The 19,929-nt window shown below is 59.2% G+C and overlaps 1 protein-coding gene and 1 long non-coding RNA gene across 3 annotated transcripts; one reads left to right on the forward strand and one right to left on the reverse strand.

Annotated features, from left to right (window-relative positions):
- The first annotated feature begins 5,103 nt into the window (after window positions 1-5,103).
- On the forward strand, window positions 5,104-11,031 carry LOC106147213. Its single transcript, XR_001231984.1, has 3 exons — window positions 5,104-5,634; window positions 6,850-6,981; window positions 10,953-11,031. It is a non-coding gene; the product is annotated as an uncharacterized LOC106147213 (long non-coding RNA).
- Window positions 11,032-11,267: 236 nt separating this feature from the next.
- LOC102019103 lies at window positions 11,268-16,018 on the reverse strand. 2 transcript variants are annotated; one of them, XR_001231983.1, is made up of 2 exons: window positions 15,421-16,018; window positions 11,268-11,317 (listed from the first exon to the last, which is right to left on the reverse strand). XR_001231983.1 is itself a non-coding variant. In XM_005409996.1 (2 exons), exons 1-2 carry the CDS (start codon window positions 15,875-15,877, stop codon window positions 14,862-14,864), a joined length of 657 nt encoding a protein of 218 aa, XP_005410053.1. In that variant the 5' UTR covers window positions 15,878-16,018; the 3' UTR covers window positions 14,123-14,861. The 2 variants fall into 2 exon arrangements, 1 of the variants encoding a protein (XP_005410053.1); XM_005409996.1 differs by lacking the exon at window positions 11,268-11,317 and adding an exon at window positions 14,123-15,061.
- Window positions 16,019-19,929: the final 3,911 nt, after the last annotated feature.

A 19,929-nucleotide genomic window follows, 5' to 3' on the forward strand; every position in this document is an offset into this window, starting at 1 on the left:
TTTCATAGCAGGATTTTCTACTAAGACACAGAAGCAGATGAAAACTGAGGATGTCACACTGAGTGGGCTAAACCAGGAGCAAAGGACAATGCTGTGAGAGTCCATTTACGTGTGGTGTCCAGAGGACCAGACTTCTACAGACAGAGCAGAAGGGGGCTAGCGGCTGGGCAGGGAACAGGAGCCACATCCAGGGGGATCAACTCCGCACGGAAAGGGAAAGGACCCTGCAGATGGGTGGTAGTGATGGTTGCACAATGGAATGGACTAATGTCCACTGGAAAAAACTTAAGATGGCAAATTTATGTGTATTCTACCATGATAAAACACATGGGCTCAAAACAGAGCAACCAACTCCAGACGGCCCCTCTCCTGGCCAGACCCAGGCCGGCCTCCACCTGCTCCAAAAACCTCCGAGCCTGGGTCCCTGAGACAAGAGACTGGTGAGGGGAGCAGCGCAACAAGGTGTCTGTGCCCACGTCTCCTCTTCCTGGGCTGGGCAGGCGAAGGCCCAGCCGCTGCTGCAGGGACGGAGCATTCCTCCCCCTGTGCCGGACAGCAGGGGCAACGGTGGCCACTGCAGACCAGGCAAGCAGTCTGGGAGGACAAACAGAGCGAGATCCAGCCCCACCTCCAGCTGCCACAGGGCAAGAATAGTCCATTCTCTCCAATGGGGTGCAGGCGAAGTTACTGATGAGCCAGGGGTGCAGGCAGGTCAGCCAGCCCGCTAACTGGCCATGGTCAACCTAGCTGTTTAGTGTCCAGTGTCCATTTTCCCAGTTAGCCTCAGGGAGCCGCTGTAAGACCTCATCCTCCCCTCCTCTAGGCACCGCTGTGAAAAGAGCCCTTTATCCACGGTGACCTCAGGTGATCCCCCCACACCCCTGGGACCAGTGTCCCCTCAGAGGACAAAGAAGCAGGTTGGGGCCTCGGGGCAGAAGGGGAGCCTGGTGGCACTGTGACAAGCGGTTCTTGGTCTTCGAGGGTGAGGGGTCCTGCAGGGTTTGAGGTAGAACAGAAGATGTCACAATCACACAGCAGCAGTCACCTGGGACCCTGTGGCCCATCTTCCGCCCCAGGGGGCTGCAGGGTCAGCCAGATCCAATCAACTGACAGGGTCAGCCCGGCACTGCCAGGTGAGATAGGTGTCAGCCTTCCACATCTGCAGACCAGGAAAGAGATGTCACACCATCCTTGGGGCAGCTGGACAGGAGCACCCAGCCCTTTGTGGTCCTGCTATCCTCCACTGGCATCAAGGGCATTTGGGCCAGCACACACGATAGCTGCTAATATGCTGCTACAGCCTGCGCCTGGCACCTGGCATCAGCAAGCAGGCCCCTGTGGAGCAGCGGTGTGCTGTGTCCAGGTGTGTCTCATGTGTGCATGCTTGCTCCTCACACACTCAAGCTCACATCTGTCCGGAACACACCCTGTGTGAGCTGATCCCCTGCATCCGGCACCTAGCTCCTGCTCACCAGCCACCACAGCTAAGGGGCTTCCTCCACCTCTGAGACCTCCCAAGCAGGACAGAAGCTGAGCAGCCTCTGCCGGGCTCCACTGCTGGGAGGAGAAGCACTGTGTATGGCCCGACATGGAACACTGATGGTGTGGATAGCTGTGCTGGCCACAGCCCCATCACTGTGGCTCAAAAAGGAGCTTCCAGACACTCTTCCTCATGCTGTGGGGCCAGGGGCCAGGCCTGTCAGTGTGCGTGAGCACACACGCAGAGCACAAGTTCATATACATGGGTGGACATTCTTACACGTGCACCCCTCACACAGCTTGCACATGCATGCATGTGTGCACACCGCACAGACACGTGCGTGTGTACAGAGCCATGCGTGCACACATGTGCACCCAGAGCTTTGGCCCTGCAGCCTTGAGCTGTGTCCCGTCTGCTTCCCCTTCACTCCCCAGGTCCCCCAAGGGCAGCATGGTGGAGGTCATCATCCCAACTGCAGCCCCAGGGAGGCGCACCGTTAACTGTTTTTCAGGCCTGTGTCTCAGCTGGGCTTACAGATTTTAATAATGCTTTGCTCGCTTGTACCACAGTGAGAATGCTCCAGCCTGCTGATGCCCTTCTAGAGATGTGCTCAAAATGAATAACCGATAGGCTTTGCCGCCATACTCCCTCTTCTTGCATAGCTTTTTGCTCCTCTAGATAAATTCCTTGAACCGGAAATATTGCTACAAGAATGTTTTCTCTTGCTTGTAGCGATGATGCCAGCTTAACCACAAGGCAGGGGAAGAAACTTCAAAAAATAAATGACCCCGGGCTGAGCCCAAGGTGTCTCGGCATAGGCCAGAACAAAGGGTGCCGTGGCTCCTGACCCTCTGATCCCTGGACACCTGCAGGGGCTGAGTCCTGGCTCAGAAGCAGGAGAAGCTGGTGCCACTTCCAGCAGAGATTTAGAAAAGTGCCTGACCCCCGCTGTGTGGTGCGTGTGTGAGCAGACAAGTGAGTCAATGTGCGAATGAACCCCTGGCTCCGCGCTGGAGCGAGTGGTGAACGACCGCACAGGCGAAGGTGCGTGTCAGTGCATGAGTGAATGAATGAGTGTGTGAGAGAGAATCGGGGAGTCCGGCAGGGTCTAAGCCCACCCGGGGCCCCTCAGCGTCCTGGGGCCATGAGCGGGCCAGAGACCTCAGCCGTAGAGGCTATCAGCCGGGTAACCATTGCTCAACCCCTCAGCTCAACATTCAAAACACCCTAGGACAGGGCCAGCGCTGTCACCATGGTGACACCCCCTTCCCATCCATGCGGACACAGCAGCTTATCACTGTCACCCTCATGCCGCTCTCCCCACAGGCCTTTGGGGACATGAAGACCGGAAAATGTAGGTTCTACTCCCTACCATGGCCAGCCCGCTGCTGCCCTCTGCTGGCTGACCAGGCCCAGACACAGAGGGGCGGGGACCACAGGGGGAACTGGGACCGTGTCAGCTCTTGCCTGCTTTCCTGCTGGTTGCCATGGCGACAAGCTGCCGTAAGGGCCCTCTGGAAGGCGGGAACACCAGCGTCCTCCTTCTGCTCCAGCAAAATTCCTCAAGCCCTGCCTCCTCGGCACAACCCATGTGACCCTGGGCTCCCCCGCCCCGTGAGGGGTAAAGGGCCGGAGAGGGGGCTGGGCCACCTGCTGCCCCGGTGCCGTGGACACGGGCAGCACAGCTCGGCCCTCAGGTGGGGCTAGAACCGCCGTCCACTTGCTTCTGAGCTTGCAGCTGGCACCCTGAAGGCCAGGGAAGCCCCAGTCTCAGGGAACCCCAGCAGGAGGCTCACGGGGCTCCCCTCAGGCCAGGGGCCTCCAGACACTTCTTCGAACACAGGTCACTGCTGTTTCTCCAGTTATTACTTTGTGTAAACAAACCCAAGAGTTGCTGATTCTAACTAAAGTGACCTGTCTGTAAATTAATGTGTCACATTCTCTCCTGAAATGAGAGAATTATCTGTCTCTGGAGGACTCATGTTAAAGACTGACATAGGGTGTAACTGTGTCATTTGCATATGCAGATACATCTAATTATTCAACACCCAATTAAAGGCTTGTGTGTCAGCAAATGAGACTAATTAGATACATTTATCTATGATAATCAGCTTCTTTTTAAATAAACAAAACAGATCCCCCTTCATTTCCTGAGAAATTATGCTGGATGGACAGGGGTTGAGGGAAGACGCTGCCTTGTCTCAGGCCAGCCGGGGAGAGGACAGAGCCAGTACCTGGTGTGTGCGGGGTCACTTCAGGCGTCCTGTGTCCGGTCTGGTCTCACAGGTCACACCCCAGAGGGGCGCAGAGCTGCCCTTGGTGCCAGCCACGGCACAGGGTGCCCGTAAAACTAGAAACCAGAGCTCCAGTGCAGAGTGGTGGGCCCCAGGGGGCTGGATCCAGGGATGCCCAGGGATGGGCTCCGCCCCCAGAACAAGGGGCAGGGCAGGGCAGACACAGCGGGCACCTGGAGTCTCATGCTGGGTGGTACTACACACACTGGGTCTGACCACAAAGGTCTTCCTGGACATAAGGGGGTGGGGCCTTTGCAGGGGCCCACAAAAACAGACAGCCTGCAATTGGGGTGGTGAACCCCAGGCTCTGCTTCCACCAGCACTGTGGGAAGGAGCGGTGTTACAGGAAAGGGCTGGTGCCTGGCCCTTGGCCAGCACAACCCCGCCCACCCCAACCCACCGCTCTGTGGGCTCTGGGTGCTCTGGGCTCTGCTCCTTGGCCTGGAATGCCTTCCCCACCCCCTCGCTCCCAGAGACCCCCCGGGACTGGGAGCCCCTGCCCCACCCACACACTGCTGCCCATTCCAGCTGGGGCCACTGGCCAGCTGTCATCATCTTTGGTCTTTTAGACAGGAGCCAGCGCAGCCCCGGCCCCAGCACAGTGCTCTGGGTGCTCCTGGCTGGGATCACTGCTGAGGGCTCACTAGCAAGTGGGGCACCTTGCGGCCTGGCCATGGTGGCCTCAATGTCCCCTGGGCAATGGGATATGGGCCTTCTTCCCGTGGGGCATCTGTCGGGCTCCTATGTGGCCCACCTCCCCCGCATAACCACCGGCCTGTGCAGCCCAGTCTCTGGGGGCTGTGCTGACACTCAACAGACACTTGAATATTTAAGATGCCCACTGAAGCCCGGGCCACCTGCATTATCCCTGGATACGGCCGGCAAGGGTTCCCCAGCTGCAGGACAGCGGCTCCCCAGGGCCTTCCCGAAATGTAACTTTTCCTGCATGCCAGGCAGTGCTGGATACCATGCTTGGGGATGCAGAGGGCAGGGTGGGCAGGCGAGGAGGGATGAGGAGGGTCCAGACCGAGGCCAAGGGGGGATCCTGGCCCAGGAAGTGGGGATGCCGTGGGCACCGCCCGGCAGCCCTGGACGGCCTGGGGACCCCCCCCCCAGTACAGCAGCCGGTGTCCGTCTGAGGTGGAGGCGAAAGCCTCGCCCCTCCTCCTCCCGGACTCTGCTGCAGAACACACTTCGTCATGGCTCCTCCGAGGTCTCACGCCCCTCGGGCTTTCCCTGGAACTGGAGATGCAGTGTGCCAGGACGCCCCAAAGACCCAGAGGGCTATCCCTCCTTCCCCAGCAAGACGCCTCAGTCAGCTGTTCTGGAGCACTTAAATCCTTTACTTGGAAAAGGTACGTTCAAGTGAATAAAGACAGAGAACTGGACCCAAGATAAACCAGGCAGGCTTGATCAGGGGACTCAGCCTTGTTTGATTTGCAAACGTGCGTGGAACCTGGGTCATTTCTGGTAAAAACTCACATTAGATTCAAAACCTAACCTCAGCCGGGGCCAGGCAGCCCCACGGGCTGGTGCATCTAACAGGAAAGCCAAAAAAGGCAGTTTGGGCCTGGCCAATCACAGGGCTGGCTCTGCTTCCGCCCTCCCATAACCCCTGCTCCGGAGCTGCGAACAGGAACGACGCCTCTTTCAGTCTGAGGCTCCCAAATCCATGAGTTCCTTCCGTCACGTAGACTCTGAAATGTTACCAAGCTTCAGATTTTTCCCTTGCAGACATATCAGAGTCTCCTCCCACGTGCAAGTCTGAAGCAGCATGAAGCTGAGGAATCCGTGAGGACCATGCGATCCAGGTCGGCGTGGCCTCCAGGACCATCCTGCGAGGACCCTCTGGAGAAGAGGGTTTGTTTCTCTTTCCTCCGGGGAGAAGCCCAGGAGGGGAGGGCAGAGCAAGAGGGGAGCAGGGCGGGGGAAGTGAGTGCAGGTGGGCACACAGGCAGTGTCTCAGCGTGCTGGACCCACAGCTCACACAAGCCCACCGGAGCAGCGGGCACTACCTCAGCTTTTGGCAAAATGCTCAGGCTCAAAGCCTGCGTAGCCTGCTTTTCACTAGACTCTGCCTCTGCTGCTCCCTCCAGAGCTGATGGAAATCTAATTAGCCAGGCGGCCTGGCACCAAATGCCCTGATTTACCCAACACTCGAGAGACCTGAGCGTCTCTTCGCTGCTGCGCTCCCGTCGTCTGCTGCCTCTGTGCCCTCTCCTGTTCCAGGCCGACCTGCCGCAGCGTGGAAGGTGGCGCCTGAATTGTTTTTCAGAAACTGAGTATTAGCTGGGCCCTGTCATGAAAGCACTTACACTGCCAGCACTTTAGAGCAGAGCAGGACCTGGCAGCAGACCGGGTGCTCGAGGTGCCTGGAGTAGAGCCAGCCGTCCTCGGCAGGGACCCTGGGGTGCTCCCACTGCTCTGCCCCACAGAGCCAGGGGGGCAGTCAGAGCGCACGTCTGGACCACCTTGAAGTCCAACTCTGACGGGCCAGGGGCTCTGGGCAGGGCTCCCGGCCTCCCAGACCTGCTCCTTTCCCTTCCGTGTGTCCCAGGAGCCTGGCTCTGGGACATTCAGGCTCCCAGCTCTGGGCTCCAGTGGGTTTGGCAAATGGGGTCACGGGGGTTCAATCTGGCCCTTCCCATGATGTTCCCACCCACCCTACCGTGTGGGGGCTGTACCCCCCCTGCCTCTTGGTTGCCCCCCCATGCTCAACCCCCCTGTGGTCACTGAGGGCCTGCTTCCTGGCAGCACCCTGCTTATCCACTCACTCACGGATACTGGCTGCCACAAGCCAGTGTTGAACCCTGTTGGTCAGGGTCTGAGACACTGGAAAGGGCAGAGGGTGAGAAGGAGGGGTGCTTGTGAGAGATGGGCTCCTGCCTGGCGTCAGGGTTGGCCTGGGGGGGGTGAGCTGGGGCGGAACACCCTCTCTGGGAAAGTGGCGCAGGAAGAACCTATAGGCCCAGGCTGTGGTTGTGGAGCAGCAGTGCAAAGCTGAGGGCAGGGCAGAGGTTAGGAGAGATGGACAGACAGACAGGCAGACACAGATGCTCCCTTCCCACCCACTAGGCCCCCAGCAGGCTTGCTGCAGCAGAAGGATGCCAGCCAATGCCATTTTGACAGGATTTCTTGGACAACTGTATCCTGGGCAGGTGGGACAGCGGTCCTGGGAGACCAACCTCAAGTGCAGCCGTGCTCGAGGTAGGAAGTCCTGGGGCAGAGGAGGCCAGCAAGCAGGTGGGCAGCTGGTTAACCTGGTGTCTCGGGATGTGCAGCTGAGCCCATTGCGTGTAGGGACAAGGAGGGTCGACCTCTCCCCGGGTGGCTCTGAGGTTCCAGGATCCCTCTCCTGAGGTGGGTCAGGCTATTTCAGTAACTCATCTCAATTGCTTTTCCTCCTATTTATATCTGGCCTCGTTATTTGAAGCTATACATAAGGGTTGGCTGGTACCCACCATCCTGTGGGAGGCCCCTGACAGCAGAGCCTCCATAGAAAGTCTGCAATGCGTGATGAGCCCCTACTACATGCAGACACTGTGTGTAGGACTTGGGAACACTTCACCTGTCTTCGCTCTGTCCTCGTGACTCCAAGAGGTAAACCTCTCCCTCATAATGAACCCCTGGGCCGGCTCTACTGAGTCGACCTAGCAAAGAGGGCATGTTGAACAGCACCTGAGCACCATAGTGAGCACAAAGGCGGAAAAGATGCTCGGCTCCAGCTGCCCAGGAGCTTGCACAAGACGCCCGAGAGAGAAGAGCACGCACTACCGGCACCCTTCTCGTGGCCCTCAGCTCCACTGCTGACTGGCAATGGTGGGCCTTTGTACAGTGCAGGCTTTCTGCCCTCTTCTTCTGTTCAGACACCCTCATCTTCCTCAAGCGCATGCATACACACACACAGGCACATGCGTACACACACCCAAATGCACGCGCACAGCGTGCTCTCGAATGCACAGGTTCTGTGCACAGTCCTGGAAATGCTCTTAGAGAACTTTTGCACACTGCGGTGTCTGCTGTCCATGGTGATGATGGTGATGATGGTGACAGTGATAACAGAGGTGATGGTGGTGATGGGGACTGTCTTAGTCGCTTCCCTCATCGATGGGACAAAATACTTGGAACTTAAAAAAGGAGAAGTTTGTTTTGTTTACGGTTCATTCCCTGGATGGCCAGCTCCAAGGAAGAAACAGCATGGCAGATGGACATGGCAGAGGAGATATTGCTCCTATCCTGGTGACCAGGAAGTAGAGAGGAAGAGGAGGAACAGAAAAGGGAGACAGAGCCTTCCAGGTCACTCCACCCCACCTTCTAACAGCAAGTCAGCTATAGCACTCCTGTAAGTGATCACCTGTCAAGAGCCCCTCCTCTGAACACATGAAACTCTGGGGGGACACTCTAGCTCTAAACCATAACAGTGAGTGATGATGAGGGTGACAGTGGTGTGATGGTGATCATGTGAGTGTGATTGAGGATGATAGTGATGGTGGTGGTGAGGATGTTGGTGGTGAGGATGATTGTGATGCTGGTGGTGATGGTGGTTATGGTGATAGTGATGGTGATGCTGGTGGTGATGGTGATCATGTTAGCATGATTGTGGATGATAGTGATGGTGGTGATGATGTGAGTGTGATTGTGGATGATAGTGATGGTGTTGATAGTGATGGTGGTGATGGTGGTGGTGGTCATAATAACAGTGATGATGAACATAGCTGCTAGGAATCTCAGACTTCTGACTCAAGTCCTCAGCTTCATTTTCCTCTCAGAACTGGATAACAGAGTCCTGGCCCTCCCCGACTTGCCTTTGCCTGAACCCACCAGAGTAGCTGCAGTTCTCTTCCCCTCCCATGAGCCCTCTGCCTCTGCGTCCCACCCTGGAAGTGCTGGCTCTTTTGTCTACACCACTCCCCCATCACCTCCAGTTCCACAGGTTTAGCTCCATCTACAGACAACGACCTCCTGAAACCCACATCTGTAGCCTGACAGCCCGGAGCTCTGGACTCTGGGGAGGCAGCTGGCTGGAGTCTGGATGGAGATGTCAACCATAGCCCACGGCAGAGCTCGGTGTCAGGGCAACATCTCAAGGCCGGGGGCCAGAGCTTGCAGGATAAGGAGGGATGAAGAAGGCAAGAGCAGGGGAGGCACTTGCCACGTGCAGACTGCCTGGGCACACCAGCCTGTCCCCGGGAGCAGCCGCCCGGCAGCCCCTCCTGGAGCCAGTGCTGGTGAGCAGTCTGCTGCAGAACCCTGTCTCCCAGGTGCAGTTTCCCAGATGCAGTGACTCTCATGGCCTCCCCAGGGGTCTCAGCAGATGCCCCGCACCCAGAGATGCTGCTGGAAGAGTGCAGGGCTGGCAGAAGCTGCCCTCGAGGGTGAGCCTCACACCCCTCCCAGAGCTGGTGGTGGCAGGATCTGCACCTCCATGCTGCGCAGAGGCTGGAGGGTGGTGAGTTTGGGTCACCACCAAGGAAGCGCCTCATGGGGCCACCATGTGAGCCAAGGTGCAGAAGGTCAGTGCCTGCCTGCCCTGGGCCCGACCCTCCATAGGGCTATAACTCAGAATTGGCTCCTGAAGGTCTCCTCTCCAACCCGAGTCCCTGGCACGTCTGCAGGGACTTGACACCTCAGCTGGCATCTGCTGCAGGCAGACCTCACCATTCACCTGACACAAAGCAAGACTCCACCCAGACCAGCAGGGCCTCATGCTCTGCTCTGTGAGGCGAGGAAAGGGGCTGTGCAGGGAGCAGGATGGGTTGGGCCTGCTCTCCAACTCCTGCTGTCTGACACCATTGCCCCGGCCAGTGTAGACCCATGTCCTGTTGTCATGAATCACGTGTGATGCAGCAGCCTCTCTGCCTGCCGTTCTAGCAGATCACTCACCTGTGTGAGCCTGAGCCTTACAGACCCTCAGCCAGAGGCAGGACAGCAACGCTGATGAAGGAAGACCACACCACGGAGTACAGAAGAGCCCTTGCCATCCCAGGTCCAGCAGCATCGCACAGGAGGCCATGCAGAGGCCCAAACTCCACCTGGCCAAAACCCACCGAGTGTTCATAAAACTGAGACTTAGGATGTGTGCCTTCTCCTACATCGGTCATGCCTCAGCCACAAGGCTGGGGACAAACCGTGCACCTCAGGGTGGCCCAGGTGGGAGGGTGTGTGATGCCAAGGGCCCCTGTGGACAGGGGACCCCGCACCTCGTGAGGCAGATGGGGGCTGCAGCCCCTTTGGAGAACTGCCTGGCAGTGTCTCCTCCAGCAGAACGTCTGCACCCCTGGAGGCTCCCCTCCTCGGTGTGTGTTCCCTGGGAAATCCACGCTGTGCTCTCCACCAATGCCCCCGAGCGGTAGACACCTGAGTTGTGTCGTGTTCATAAAGTCGTGCTCCAGCTTTGACAATGAGCCATCTACACCTGTACAACACCCCGGACGTCGCCCCATGGAAGGCTCTGTCTCCCGCACCTGCAATCTTCTGCAAGGTCGCCAGTCCCTTGGGGTCACCGAGACAGGAGGTGAGGAATAGGGCAGGCGCGGGGAGCCCCTGTGCTCAGCCCTGACGCCGACTCCAGCCACCTTCTCCCTCGCTGCATCTCTTGTGATTGTTTCGTGGATATGCCGCCCACGCTCAGTCCATCCGGAGCCCTGACAGGGGTGGGGACCCTGGCCGGCACTGAAAACCTGGCAGTGAAGGCACCAAGGGCCATGAAGGTGCTCGCATTGCCTAAGCCACCCCCAGCAAGGCCCTTCCACAGTGCGCTCTTGGTTCCAGTTTGTCTTCCCTGTCAGTTAGCGGAGCTGTAAAGTCTAGAAATCCTGAGCTCAGCGGAAGACCGTCACACTGGGAAAGGCAAGGCCACACCAGCAAGCTGGCGAATTCGAAAGCACGGTGGCCATGGCCACAGGGAATCACTGGAAAACACCTTCTGAGGCTTGTGGGTGGGATTTGCTTGGCTGGCTTGGGAGACAGCCCTGGGTGGGGTCTGGCTCTGTGCTCCATTCCGGTATGGAACAAGCTCTTCTCTCTGACCCCGGAGAGGAAGCACTGGGCTCTGAGCTCCATTCTGGTATGGAACAAGCTCTTCTCTCTGACCCCAGGGAGGAAGCGCCGGGCTTGTGAGGCCTCCAAGGCCTAAGATCTGTATTCCCAATATTAAAATCTGTCCTTCTGTCCGGTAGGTGCCGCAGGCCCCATGCGGTCAGGGCACGAGAGGCCTGAGTGACTCGCACACGTGAGGACTTGTGCCTGCCTCCACATGGCTGCAGCGAGCGTGTGGCTCTGGTGTGTACACAGGCATGGCTGGAAGGCTCGTATGTGTCCAGATGGAGCGTGTGCACTGCCCACCACCACATGCCCCGAGGTTCTGCAGAACCACCCACCGGTCAGCTCAGCCTTGGGGGGGGCCTTTCACACCCCAAATCGTCACCAGAGCTGCTTCCCACCAAGCCAGTCTCCAGATTTCTGAGCCACCCCCGCCCTCCACGGCAGGAGCCGTTCCTGGCGTGTGCTTTGCCTCTGTGGTGCATTCAAGCTGTGGATGGTGCTGCAGAAAATGAAGAGGAAGAGAATGCTGCTTTCTCTGCAAAATGAGCTTTGGCAACTTTGCAAAGGCGACTGGAATCATACTCCCAAGTCCAGGAGCTCACAGCTCGCAGAAACCCTGGCCTACTGTGTGCGGCCTCAGGAGACACATGTGACTGAACCCTGGCCTGCCTCGGCAGCTTCCCACCCACAGCCAGGGCCAGGTGCCACTCCAGCAGCACGGAGGACTGTCCCCACAGGATGGCAGAGCCACGGCCTGGCCCTCCCCAGGCCCAGGAGCCCTCGACATGCATGTCCACGGCCCCGCAGCACGAGTCTGCTCCAGGACGGATGCTGCCATGCAATCAGCTGAATTAATATGTTACCCTAAACAAGCTAATTACATTATTACTGTCTCAGCCTGCAATCACAGGATTTTTATGTTTTGATGCTAAATCTGGTAAAACTTTAAATTAGGGTAATTAAATAATTAGCTATAAGATATAACAAGCTAACAAACAACTTCCCTCTTCCTTGACATCCCCATGTGGCACTGCCTGTGTGGAAATCCCACAGAGGGCAGCATGTCCGCCACAAGCAGCCGGTCCACATGACGGTCCCCACCTGGCTGCTGCCTCCCTCTGAATCACTGACGTCTCCCAAGCCACCATCAGCCTGGGCTCTGCCTTGCCATCCGGGCCCGAACTGGACAAGAACTGAATCAAACTCAATAGTTAGATTCAATGTTGACCTTATGGGGAAATCTGATTCAGTTGTCATCCAATGTGATTTGCAACCAGAATCATGGAAGTTTGTGAACAGGTATCACTGTATTTAACAATTAATATGGGAATTAAAATGGTGCACTAGAAGATATTTGCTTACCACCATGAAGGCAGGAAAGGAGGAAGACAGCAACAAAAAGTCATAAGACATAGAAAGCAAATAGCAAAACCAGGTGTGGTGGCACAAACCAGTAATCCCAGCACCCTGGGAGGCTGAGGCAGGAAGATAGCAGGTTCAAGCCAAGATGGTGAAATGCAGGGACTTAGACCCTGCCTCAAAATATAAAATTAAATTAAATTAAAAAGAAAGGGTGGGGTGGTGTAGCTCAGGGCAAAGGGCTTGGGCTCAATCCCCAATACTGCCAAAAAAAAAAAAAAAAAAAAAAAAATCAAGGTTCCTCCATAAGTTCTCTGTAAGAGTGCTCATTACATTTCAAGATGCAAATATGTAGAAATAAAAGGGTGAAAAACATGTCATCTGAGTAGTAATTACAGCACAGCTCAAATGATTACATCTATAGATGACAAAATAAACCTTAAGATGAAAAGTATCAGCAGACACAAGAGAATCATTTTACGATGATAAAAAGCCGAACAGACAGAAAAATGCACACTCGTAAATGCACGCACATATAACAGAACCTCAAAGCAGGTGAAGAAAATCCTGCAGGACTGAGGGAGAAGTAGGCTATTCCACAGTGAAGTCAGGGGCTAGGCCCGTCCCAGTGACAGGCGGGTGGGAGCCCGCAGATGCAGGGCGGGGAACCCCTGCACCAGGAGTCAGCAGCGTGCACACACCGCCAGCACCAAACCCCGCACCGGGACCCCCAAAGTCCAATTCTGGCCAAGAGGGGCAGGCGGAGGCACGTGCCCTGCAGCAGAGGGTAGGGCTGCCTGTAGGGCTGGCCTCTGACCCATTCTTTGCCTCGGGGGGGGGGGGGGATCTTTATTTTGTCTTTTTCCCTGCCAGTGACCAGATGAAAATGTACTATTTAAAAATTACATTTGCACTTTCCACCCCGGTGCCTGCAATGATTGTGCTGTGATTATTAAACACTTCATAAATAATAATGTGACATTTTCTGATTGGGTGTCTGATTATGTGGCCGTTCTTTGCAGCCTGAGACTCTGGACAGATGAGATTGCTGAAGACAGGACAATTCCACAGGGTCCCCTGGCCCCTGGGAACCAGGAGTCAGCTGGTCCCAGCTGAGGCCTCGAGGACTTAGCTCTTCCCCATCCAGGGGTGGAGGGCAAGGCAGGGCCCACCCCACTCCTGGGGGCGGCAGCCTCCCCAGACTACCCTGCACTTCCCAGCACTGTCCTCCCTGGGCTAGGGGAGAGGGCTGCAAGGAGGACAGCACTGCCCTCCACAGGGCTGGTGCAGGGGGCAGGGTGATCCCCTGCATGAGGCTTCCACACCTGCCAAGGCCTGGAGTTCCCAGCCCAGGAGTGCCCGGCCTGCCCCCACCTGCTCCCCAGGTTTGAGGCCACTGCCCCTTGCTGTGACCCAGGTCCAGGCCCTTTTCTTTCGTGAGAGGCCAAGGTCCACACCCCCTTGGGGCTGCTTCTCCTCTGATAGGGAGGAGAGGGGGCGTAAACCCGCAGCCACAGCTGAATCCTCTCTGGGGACTCACCCTGCGCTCCACGCTCACCCTCAAGAAGCTGGAGTCCCCAGCCAGGTTTTGGCAGGGAGGGAGGGGCCTGCGCTCCCGTGCTCCAGGCAGTGGTCACAGATGGTGGGCAGCAAATACGGCTTGTCTCCGAGCCGGGGACTGGATGCTGGACGTCAGAACCCAGGCTGTGGGCTGCTCCAGCAGCCCTGTTAGCCCCGTTAGCCCAGGGGTGACCTGAGATGCCCCTGCAAGCGCCTGGTTCCTCAGCTCTCCACCCCAAGCCTGCATGCCACCCATCGCCACCTCCAGAGGTCCCACTAGGGACCAGGGGGTCCCACTAGGGACCAGGTCCAGCTGAAAGGTCTCCTCCTCCGGGCAGCGGTGATACCTTGCATCTTGAGATGAAGGAACTTTTTTAAAGAAAACTGAAAGTGGTCATTTTTGTCCCTGTGATTTCCTCCTAGGAAACGTCTGTGCGGTGTGTGAAGGGGCTATGCCGGTCGTTGGTCCCCAGGGCAGTGGGCTAATAACCAGCTTTGGGCTTCAGTAGAGGGGCTGGGCGCCCTCCTGCCTGGACACCCCAGGGCTGCCTGTTCCTCACCCACAGAGAAGGCCCTGACTCCCTCGGAGAGCTCCCAGCTCTGCTCAGGAGGCTGGCAGACCCTCTCTGGGACCGTGGCAGCGCAGGCCCGGCCTCCCGCAGCTCAGGCTGGAGCCTGGGGGCTGCAGTTTCACCCCAGCGGGGTGAAGAGAGCCAGAAGCCGAGGGCAGGACTCGCCGGCCGTGGGTGGGAAGCCTGCACTTAAATTGAGGATGCCGCTATTTATTTCCTTCCCTCCCTCGCTGGTCCAGACCACGAAACATTTATTTCCCCTTTGGTCTTTGTGCTGCAGCAGCTTCAGAGTAACTACCCTGGGGCCAAGAGAGCTGCTTGTCAGTCACTAACCGCAGGCCAGGGGAGCCCAGAGGACTCAGACTGGGCCCCACAGAGCTGCCCCGGGAGCGGGCACCAGGCGGCTGCGTGGGAGCCTCGCTGCGGGCTCAGGGCCTCTGTCGCTGCCGCCCAGGGCGGCTCGGCCACGTCCTTGCCCGCGTCCAGTGTAGGTGCTCAGGGTGGAATTTAGACGAATTCCTGCGGCCCGGGTGCCAGTGCGGACTGACAGGCTCAAACGTGCCGCGCCCCGGCTCGAGCCCGCAGAGCGGCAAGCCTGGGGCCCGGTGCCCGAGGGGGCAGCCGCAGCCGTCGGAAAGCCTCACCGGCGGGCTCGACCCGCGTCTGCACACGCCTCTGCCGGCCGCCGGGTTTGCTAGAGGCTGGGGCCGCTGCTGCGGAGGCCGTCCCTGCAGCTCTGAGGGCGGAGCTTCCTACGCAGGAGGACACACTCGGCCTCCACCCTCCCCAGTCCCGATCCCTGCCCCGAGCCGCGCGAGCGGGCGCCGAGGGAGCCGAGGGAGCAGACGGCGCCCACCCCAGCCCCGCCGGCAGGCCCGGAGCCGGGGCTCCAGCCAGGCGCACCCCGGGAATCCGGAGGCCGAGCGCCGGCCTGGCCTCTCCAGCCCGCGCCGGGGCCTGCTCATCCGTGCTCAGCCGGGTGCGCCTGTCCTCGCCCGCTCCAGACGGACACAGCCGAGGCCCAGGGGGAGAGCCCGGGGGACGCTGGGGCGCGGGCCGCCTCGCCGGGAAGGGATGTGGGATGAAGGGGCTGCCGCCTGGCCCGCTTTACCGGAGGGCTTTGTGCAGAGGAGGACGAAGCAGAGGGAAGGTTGAAATCCTGCCGTTGAGCAGCTCGGGGCCTTAATTTCACCGCGCGTTGGGGTCGCGGGGGCCGGGAGCAGGTGCGCGCGCAGCCACGGGGCGGAGCCCCCCGCGCCCACGCCCGCTGCGGACAAACGGGACGGGGGGCAGGACGGAGTGGCCGGGTCACCGCCCTCGCCCTCCGCCGCAGAAGAGCGCCGGACACCGCCCCGCCGCTCCCCACCGCCCTCTGTTCTTCCTCCTCCGGGGTACAGGGCAGGGCGCCCCAACACGCGACTGGAACTGGGGACGCAAGGAGACACACCCAGCTGCTCGGAGGGGTGGAGCCCCGGGATTCCCACAGGACGGGGATTTGGTATAGAGGGTCCAGCCAGGTGGGTGTCATCGGGTCGGGGTGGCCTGGGCGCCCGCCTGTGGTGTGACATCTACAAGCAAAAGACCACGCGCGCCATGATCCTTTTTTCTGAGTGCTGTTGATGGAACCCCGTCCCCTCTCACTGAGCTGTATCCCCAGCCCATGTTTATTTTTTGAGACAGGGTTTGCTAATCCAATACATGAGTGACCCTCCTGCCTCAGCCTCTCCCTTTTTTTCTTTCTTCTAAGTACTTGAGAGGGAACCCAGGGGCTCATGGATGCTAAACATGTGCCCCAGCACTGAGCCACCCACAGCATGAATCCGTATCTATGAGACGTCCGGAACAGGAAATGCGCAAGACGGAAAGCAGAGGCGTGGCTACCAGGGCTGGGAGGAGGAACGCACTGACTCGACTGGCTGGGGCCTTTAGGGCGGAAGGGCAGGGGCTGCACCGGGTCGTGGGCTGCTGGAGGGCACCGGCTGTGCGTTTTACACGGGCGTGGGCGTAACGAAGCTGTTCAGGCAGGTGGGGAGCGGGCACCTGCACCGCCTCTAGATCCCACACCCGTGGTGTCTCCAGGCTGGCGGAGCAGCTGTTGGCTCTCAGCTGTTCGTCCAGGAGTAGTCTACAGATGCGCGGCTCAGCCGCGGCCGAGGACACAGTGCCTTTGCGCAGGACCTCTCTGCCCCACCCACGGGCCTCGCTGGCCCTGGATCTGGACAGTCCCCTGACCTGCTCAGCCTGTTCCTCTGCAGTCATGACTCCAAAATTCTTCAGCTTCGAGCAAGGGGTCCTGCACTTTTACTTTGCAAGGGCGCTACACTCTGTCCCAGGAGGGACAGAGGGTGACCTGATTAGGCTCCTGCATGAGCCCAGTGTGAAGCCCACCAGGAGCCCCCAGCCCCAGCAGGCTCCAGGGAGCAGGGCCCGGGCTGGGAGAACCCCGCTTGGTCAGACACCGCCTACCCAGGATACCCGGGGCCTGGCACTGATGCCCCTGCAGTGTCTGGGGCAGGTGAGGGCAGACGAGGGGCCATGGGAACAAGAACCCAGGCTGAGATCGGGAGAAGTGGCAGGAGAGGGGCGCGCACAGCTGGGGCAGGTCTCCAAGGTGAGCTTCGGCTCCCCCAGGCCTCGGCCAAGTATAGGGCACAGGTGGGAAAAGAAACCTGGGACGGAGCTCCAACCAGCGCCTGCCCTGTCACAACTCAGGCCTCCTAGTTATGGGGTGGGGTTGTGGCCCGCCCCCGGGCTGTGTTTGGATGGAGGATCACAGAAGACACAGTTAGTTAAGGCGAGGTCATGCCGGAATAGGGTGGGGCCCCGTCCAGTGTGACAGTGTCCTGTGGGGAGGGGAACTGAGGCGGAGGCAGAGGTCAGATTACCTTCTGGTAATCACGAGCACCAAATCTCGGCGGAGGCCAGCAGGAGCTGGAGAGGCCAGCAGCCTCGCAGTCCCCTCCGCCCCGCCCCGGCTGCAGGCCCTGCCTCTACAGCGGGTAGAGGAGGACTCCGGTGCTAGGGTGGCCACTGCGAGGTCTGTTACTGCTGCTCACTGCGGGCTGCTCTGGGGCACAGCTGAGCAGCCCACTCAGGACCTCTCCTAGTCCTATGCCCTCTGTCACCCTGCTCTGAAGTCCCTCCTGGACTCCAGAAGTCTCCTTCCAGAGGTCACACAGCTGCAAGCAGGCGCTGTGAGAGGCAGGGAGCCGGGGCGCAGTTACAGGCAGCCAGGGAGGCGCAAGTTCTCTGCAGGGAAAGCACCACTCGGGAGACCTGCAGCCCTGCCACGGGCATCTGCGGAGAGCCGGGGAGCCGTGTACCGCAGGCAGCTTAGGGCGGCTCCTCCAAGCGGGCGTATGCGCTCACTCCTGACATAGACACCTCGGCCTGTTTTCATGGGCTTCCTTCCAGTGAGCTTCAAAGTGCTGAGCGCTCAAAGCAGGCAGAGCCAGCGGGGGTGTGCACAGCGGCTTCCTCCCAACCCGAGAGTGCAGGCCTGGCTGTCCTCGTGGCTGCCGGCCTTGACCCACCAGTCAGCCGACTGGTCAGGAGCTCAGGCCACCCCTGGGCCCCTGCGCTTCTCAAACATTGGGACTGGCTGCTCGAGGATTGCTGTTGTTTTCATGTGAAAAATAAAGATCCCTCCAAGGTCACGTCCTGTTATTTTATTCCAGTTCTCCGTGGAAAGGAGACACCATTGACAGGCGCCCCCTGTCGCCTCCCCCATGGCCAACCCTGCCTGAAACACGGAGGCCAGCACAGCCTGGGCACTGCAGGAGCAGAGAACCTGCTCAGAATGAGCCTGCGTCCTGGGACCCAGGGGATACAGCCGCAGGACACACCAGGCTCCCCGCCCCCCCCCCTGCAACGCCCTGCAGGGAGTCCTCCGGCCCTGGCTCAGCTCCCCTCCAAAAGGCCATGTAGATCCCGGGGACAGATGCCCCCAGCCTGTCCTCCTCCTTAGAAGCCCCTGCCGACAGCACGGCCCCTGAGGCACAAAGTAGTGGGGTTCCCCCAGGGGCAGAGCGGGTGGGGTGTCGGAGGCCCGCTGTCCTCAGTGCAGGGTCAGGGCTCTCCCCAGCGCCCTGCAGTGCACAGCCGCGGAGATCTGAAGCATGGCAACCGAAGCCGTCCCGCAGGCGGCAGTGTGCAGTGTCTCCAGGTGAAGGAGGCGGGACCCCGGGGGGCGTGACCTCTCAGTCACGGTCACAGCCTGGGACTCATAGAGGCCCGGAGCCGCGCCTTCCGGTGAGACCTCGCCAGGAGCGAAGAGCTCAGTGCCCCGCGGAGTCTGGTTTTGATGAGTCCCTGGAGCTGCCGCACATGGCAAACCTCACTGGTCGTTTCATGACATCTCTTCTGTGCAGAGCGTGGAGCCACAGGGCAAGAGGGTTCGCTTCCCACACGATGTCCAGAGGCACCCGGGCCTCCCCGCCCCCTCCCACATGTGTGCACATATGTGCGTGTGTGTGTGGCATGCACATATGTGCGCGTGTGTGGTACTCCATAGGTGCACACGTGTGTGTGCACGCATGTGTGTGTGCACACTATTCAGTGCTGCTGGACTGCTCTTTCTCAGCCTCACAACCTTTAGAGTTTCACCTCATGGGGAAAATGTGAAGTAATTCTGACCTCTCACCTTTTAAAAATCCCTCTTCAGCCCTCTTTACTTACAAAAGCTTCGTTTCCATTTTTTCCTTTGATTCTCTTTTTTTCCCTTTTCCCTAGGAGGGGAAGGGAATGGGAGAAAAGAAGAAGCAAGATATATCATGCACGTACCAACCCTATGATGAGTGTGGTCTTTATGTATATCAGAAGTGTACCGATAAAATTAACAACAAAAAACCCAAATCTATAACTCTTTTTTTTTGTTTTGGTTTTTTGAGACAGGGTCTTGCTATGGATCCCAGGCTGGCCTCCAACTCACGGCAACCCTCTGCCTCAGCCTCCTGAGTGCTAGGATTACAGGCAGGCGCCACCACGCCTGGCTTAGAATACTTTCAAGAGAAAAAAATAGTAAAAAATAAAAACCATCGCACTGCCTCCTGTCAAACCTCCGCTTCTGCGAGGGCCAGCACTGCCCGGCTGTAGCCACCAGGTGGCGCCGCGCGGCTGACACGGCCCTGGCCGCGGATCCAGGGGCGGCTGAGGCGGAGGCCGGCCGGGCCAGGGTTCCGCAGCCCGTGGGCGTCGCGGGCAGGGTTGGGGGCCCTGTGCGCACGCCTGTCGTTAAGAGCTGTGCACACGTGCGCCCACACACACTCAGCCGCAGCTGCCCGCTCCCCCCTGACACCCGAGCGTGCGACCGTGCGCGCGTGCGATGGTGGGTGGCGCCGCAGCGTCCGCGGCTCGGCCCCACGCTCCCCTAGGGTGGCCTGGCGGGGACGGCTTCCTGGAGGAGGCTGCAGGCGGCCCGGCCCTTCCAAGCTCCTGCGCCGGCCGGCGGGGAGCAAGGTCTGCACTGAGGACCCCCGACCCCGAGGGCTCTGTGCGCCGCTCCGGCCTCTTGAGGGCTGGGACTCCCCGTTTCCAGGCCACCCTGGGGGAGGGCGCGGCCAAGCCGCGGACGCCGCTCTGCCACCCACCGTCGCACGCGCGCACGCGGCCCGGGGTCAGG

Source organism: Chinchilla lanigera, unplaced genomic scaffold (assembly GCF_000276665.1).
Source record: "Chinchilla lanigera isolate Chin_1 unplaced genomic scaffold, ChiLan1.0 scaffold00127, whole genome shotgun sequence".
Lineage (NCBI taxonomy): Eukaryota > Metazoa > Chordata > Mammalia > Rodentia > Chinchillidae > Chinchilla > Chinchilla lanigera.

Bases quoted from the DNA above. Each gene is read 5' to 3' on its own strand.
- LOC102019103 (XM_005409996.1), bottom strand. From the start codon at position 15,877: ATGTCACACCACAGGCGGGCGCCCAGGCCACCCCGACCCGATGACACC. The intron at 15,062-15,420 runs GTAAAGCGGGCC...CCTCCTGCGTAG, and splicing joins CCTCTGCACAAAGCCCTCCG to GAAGCTCCGCCCTCAGAGCT.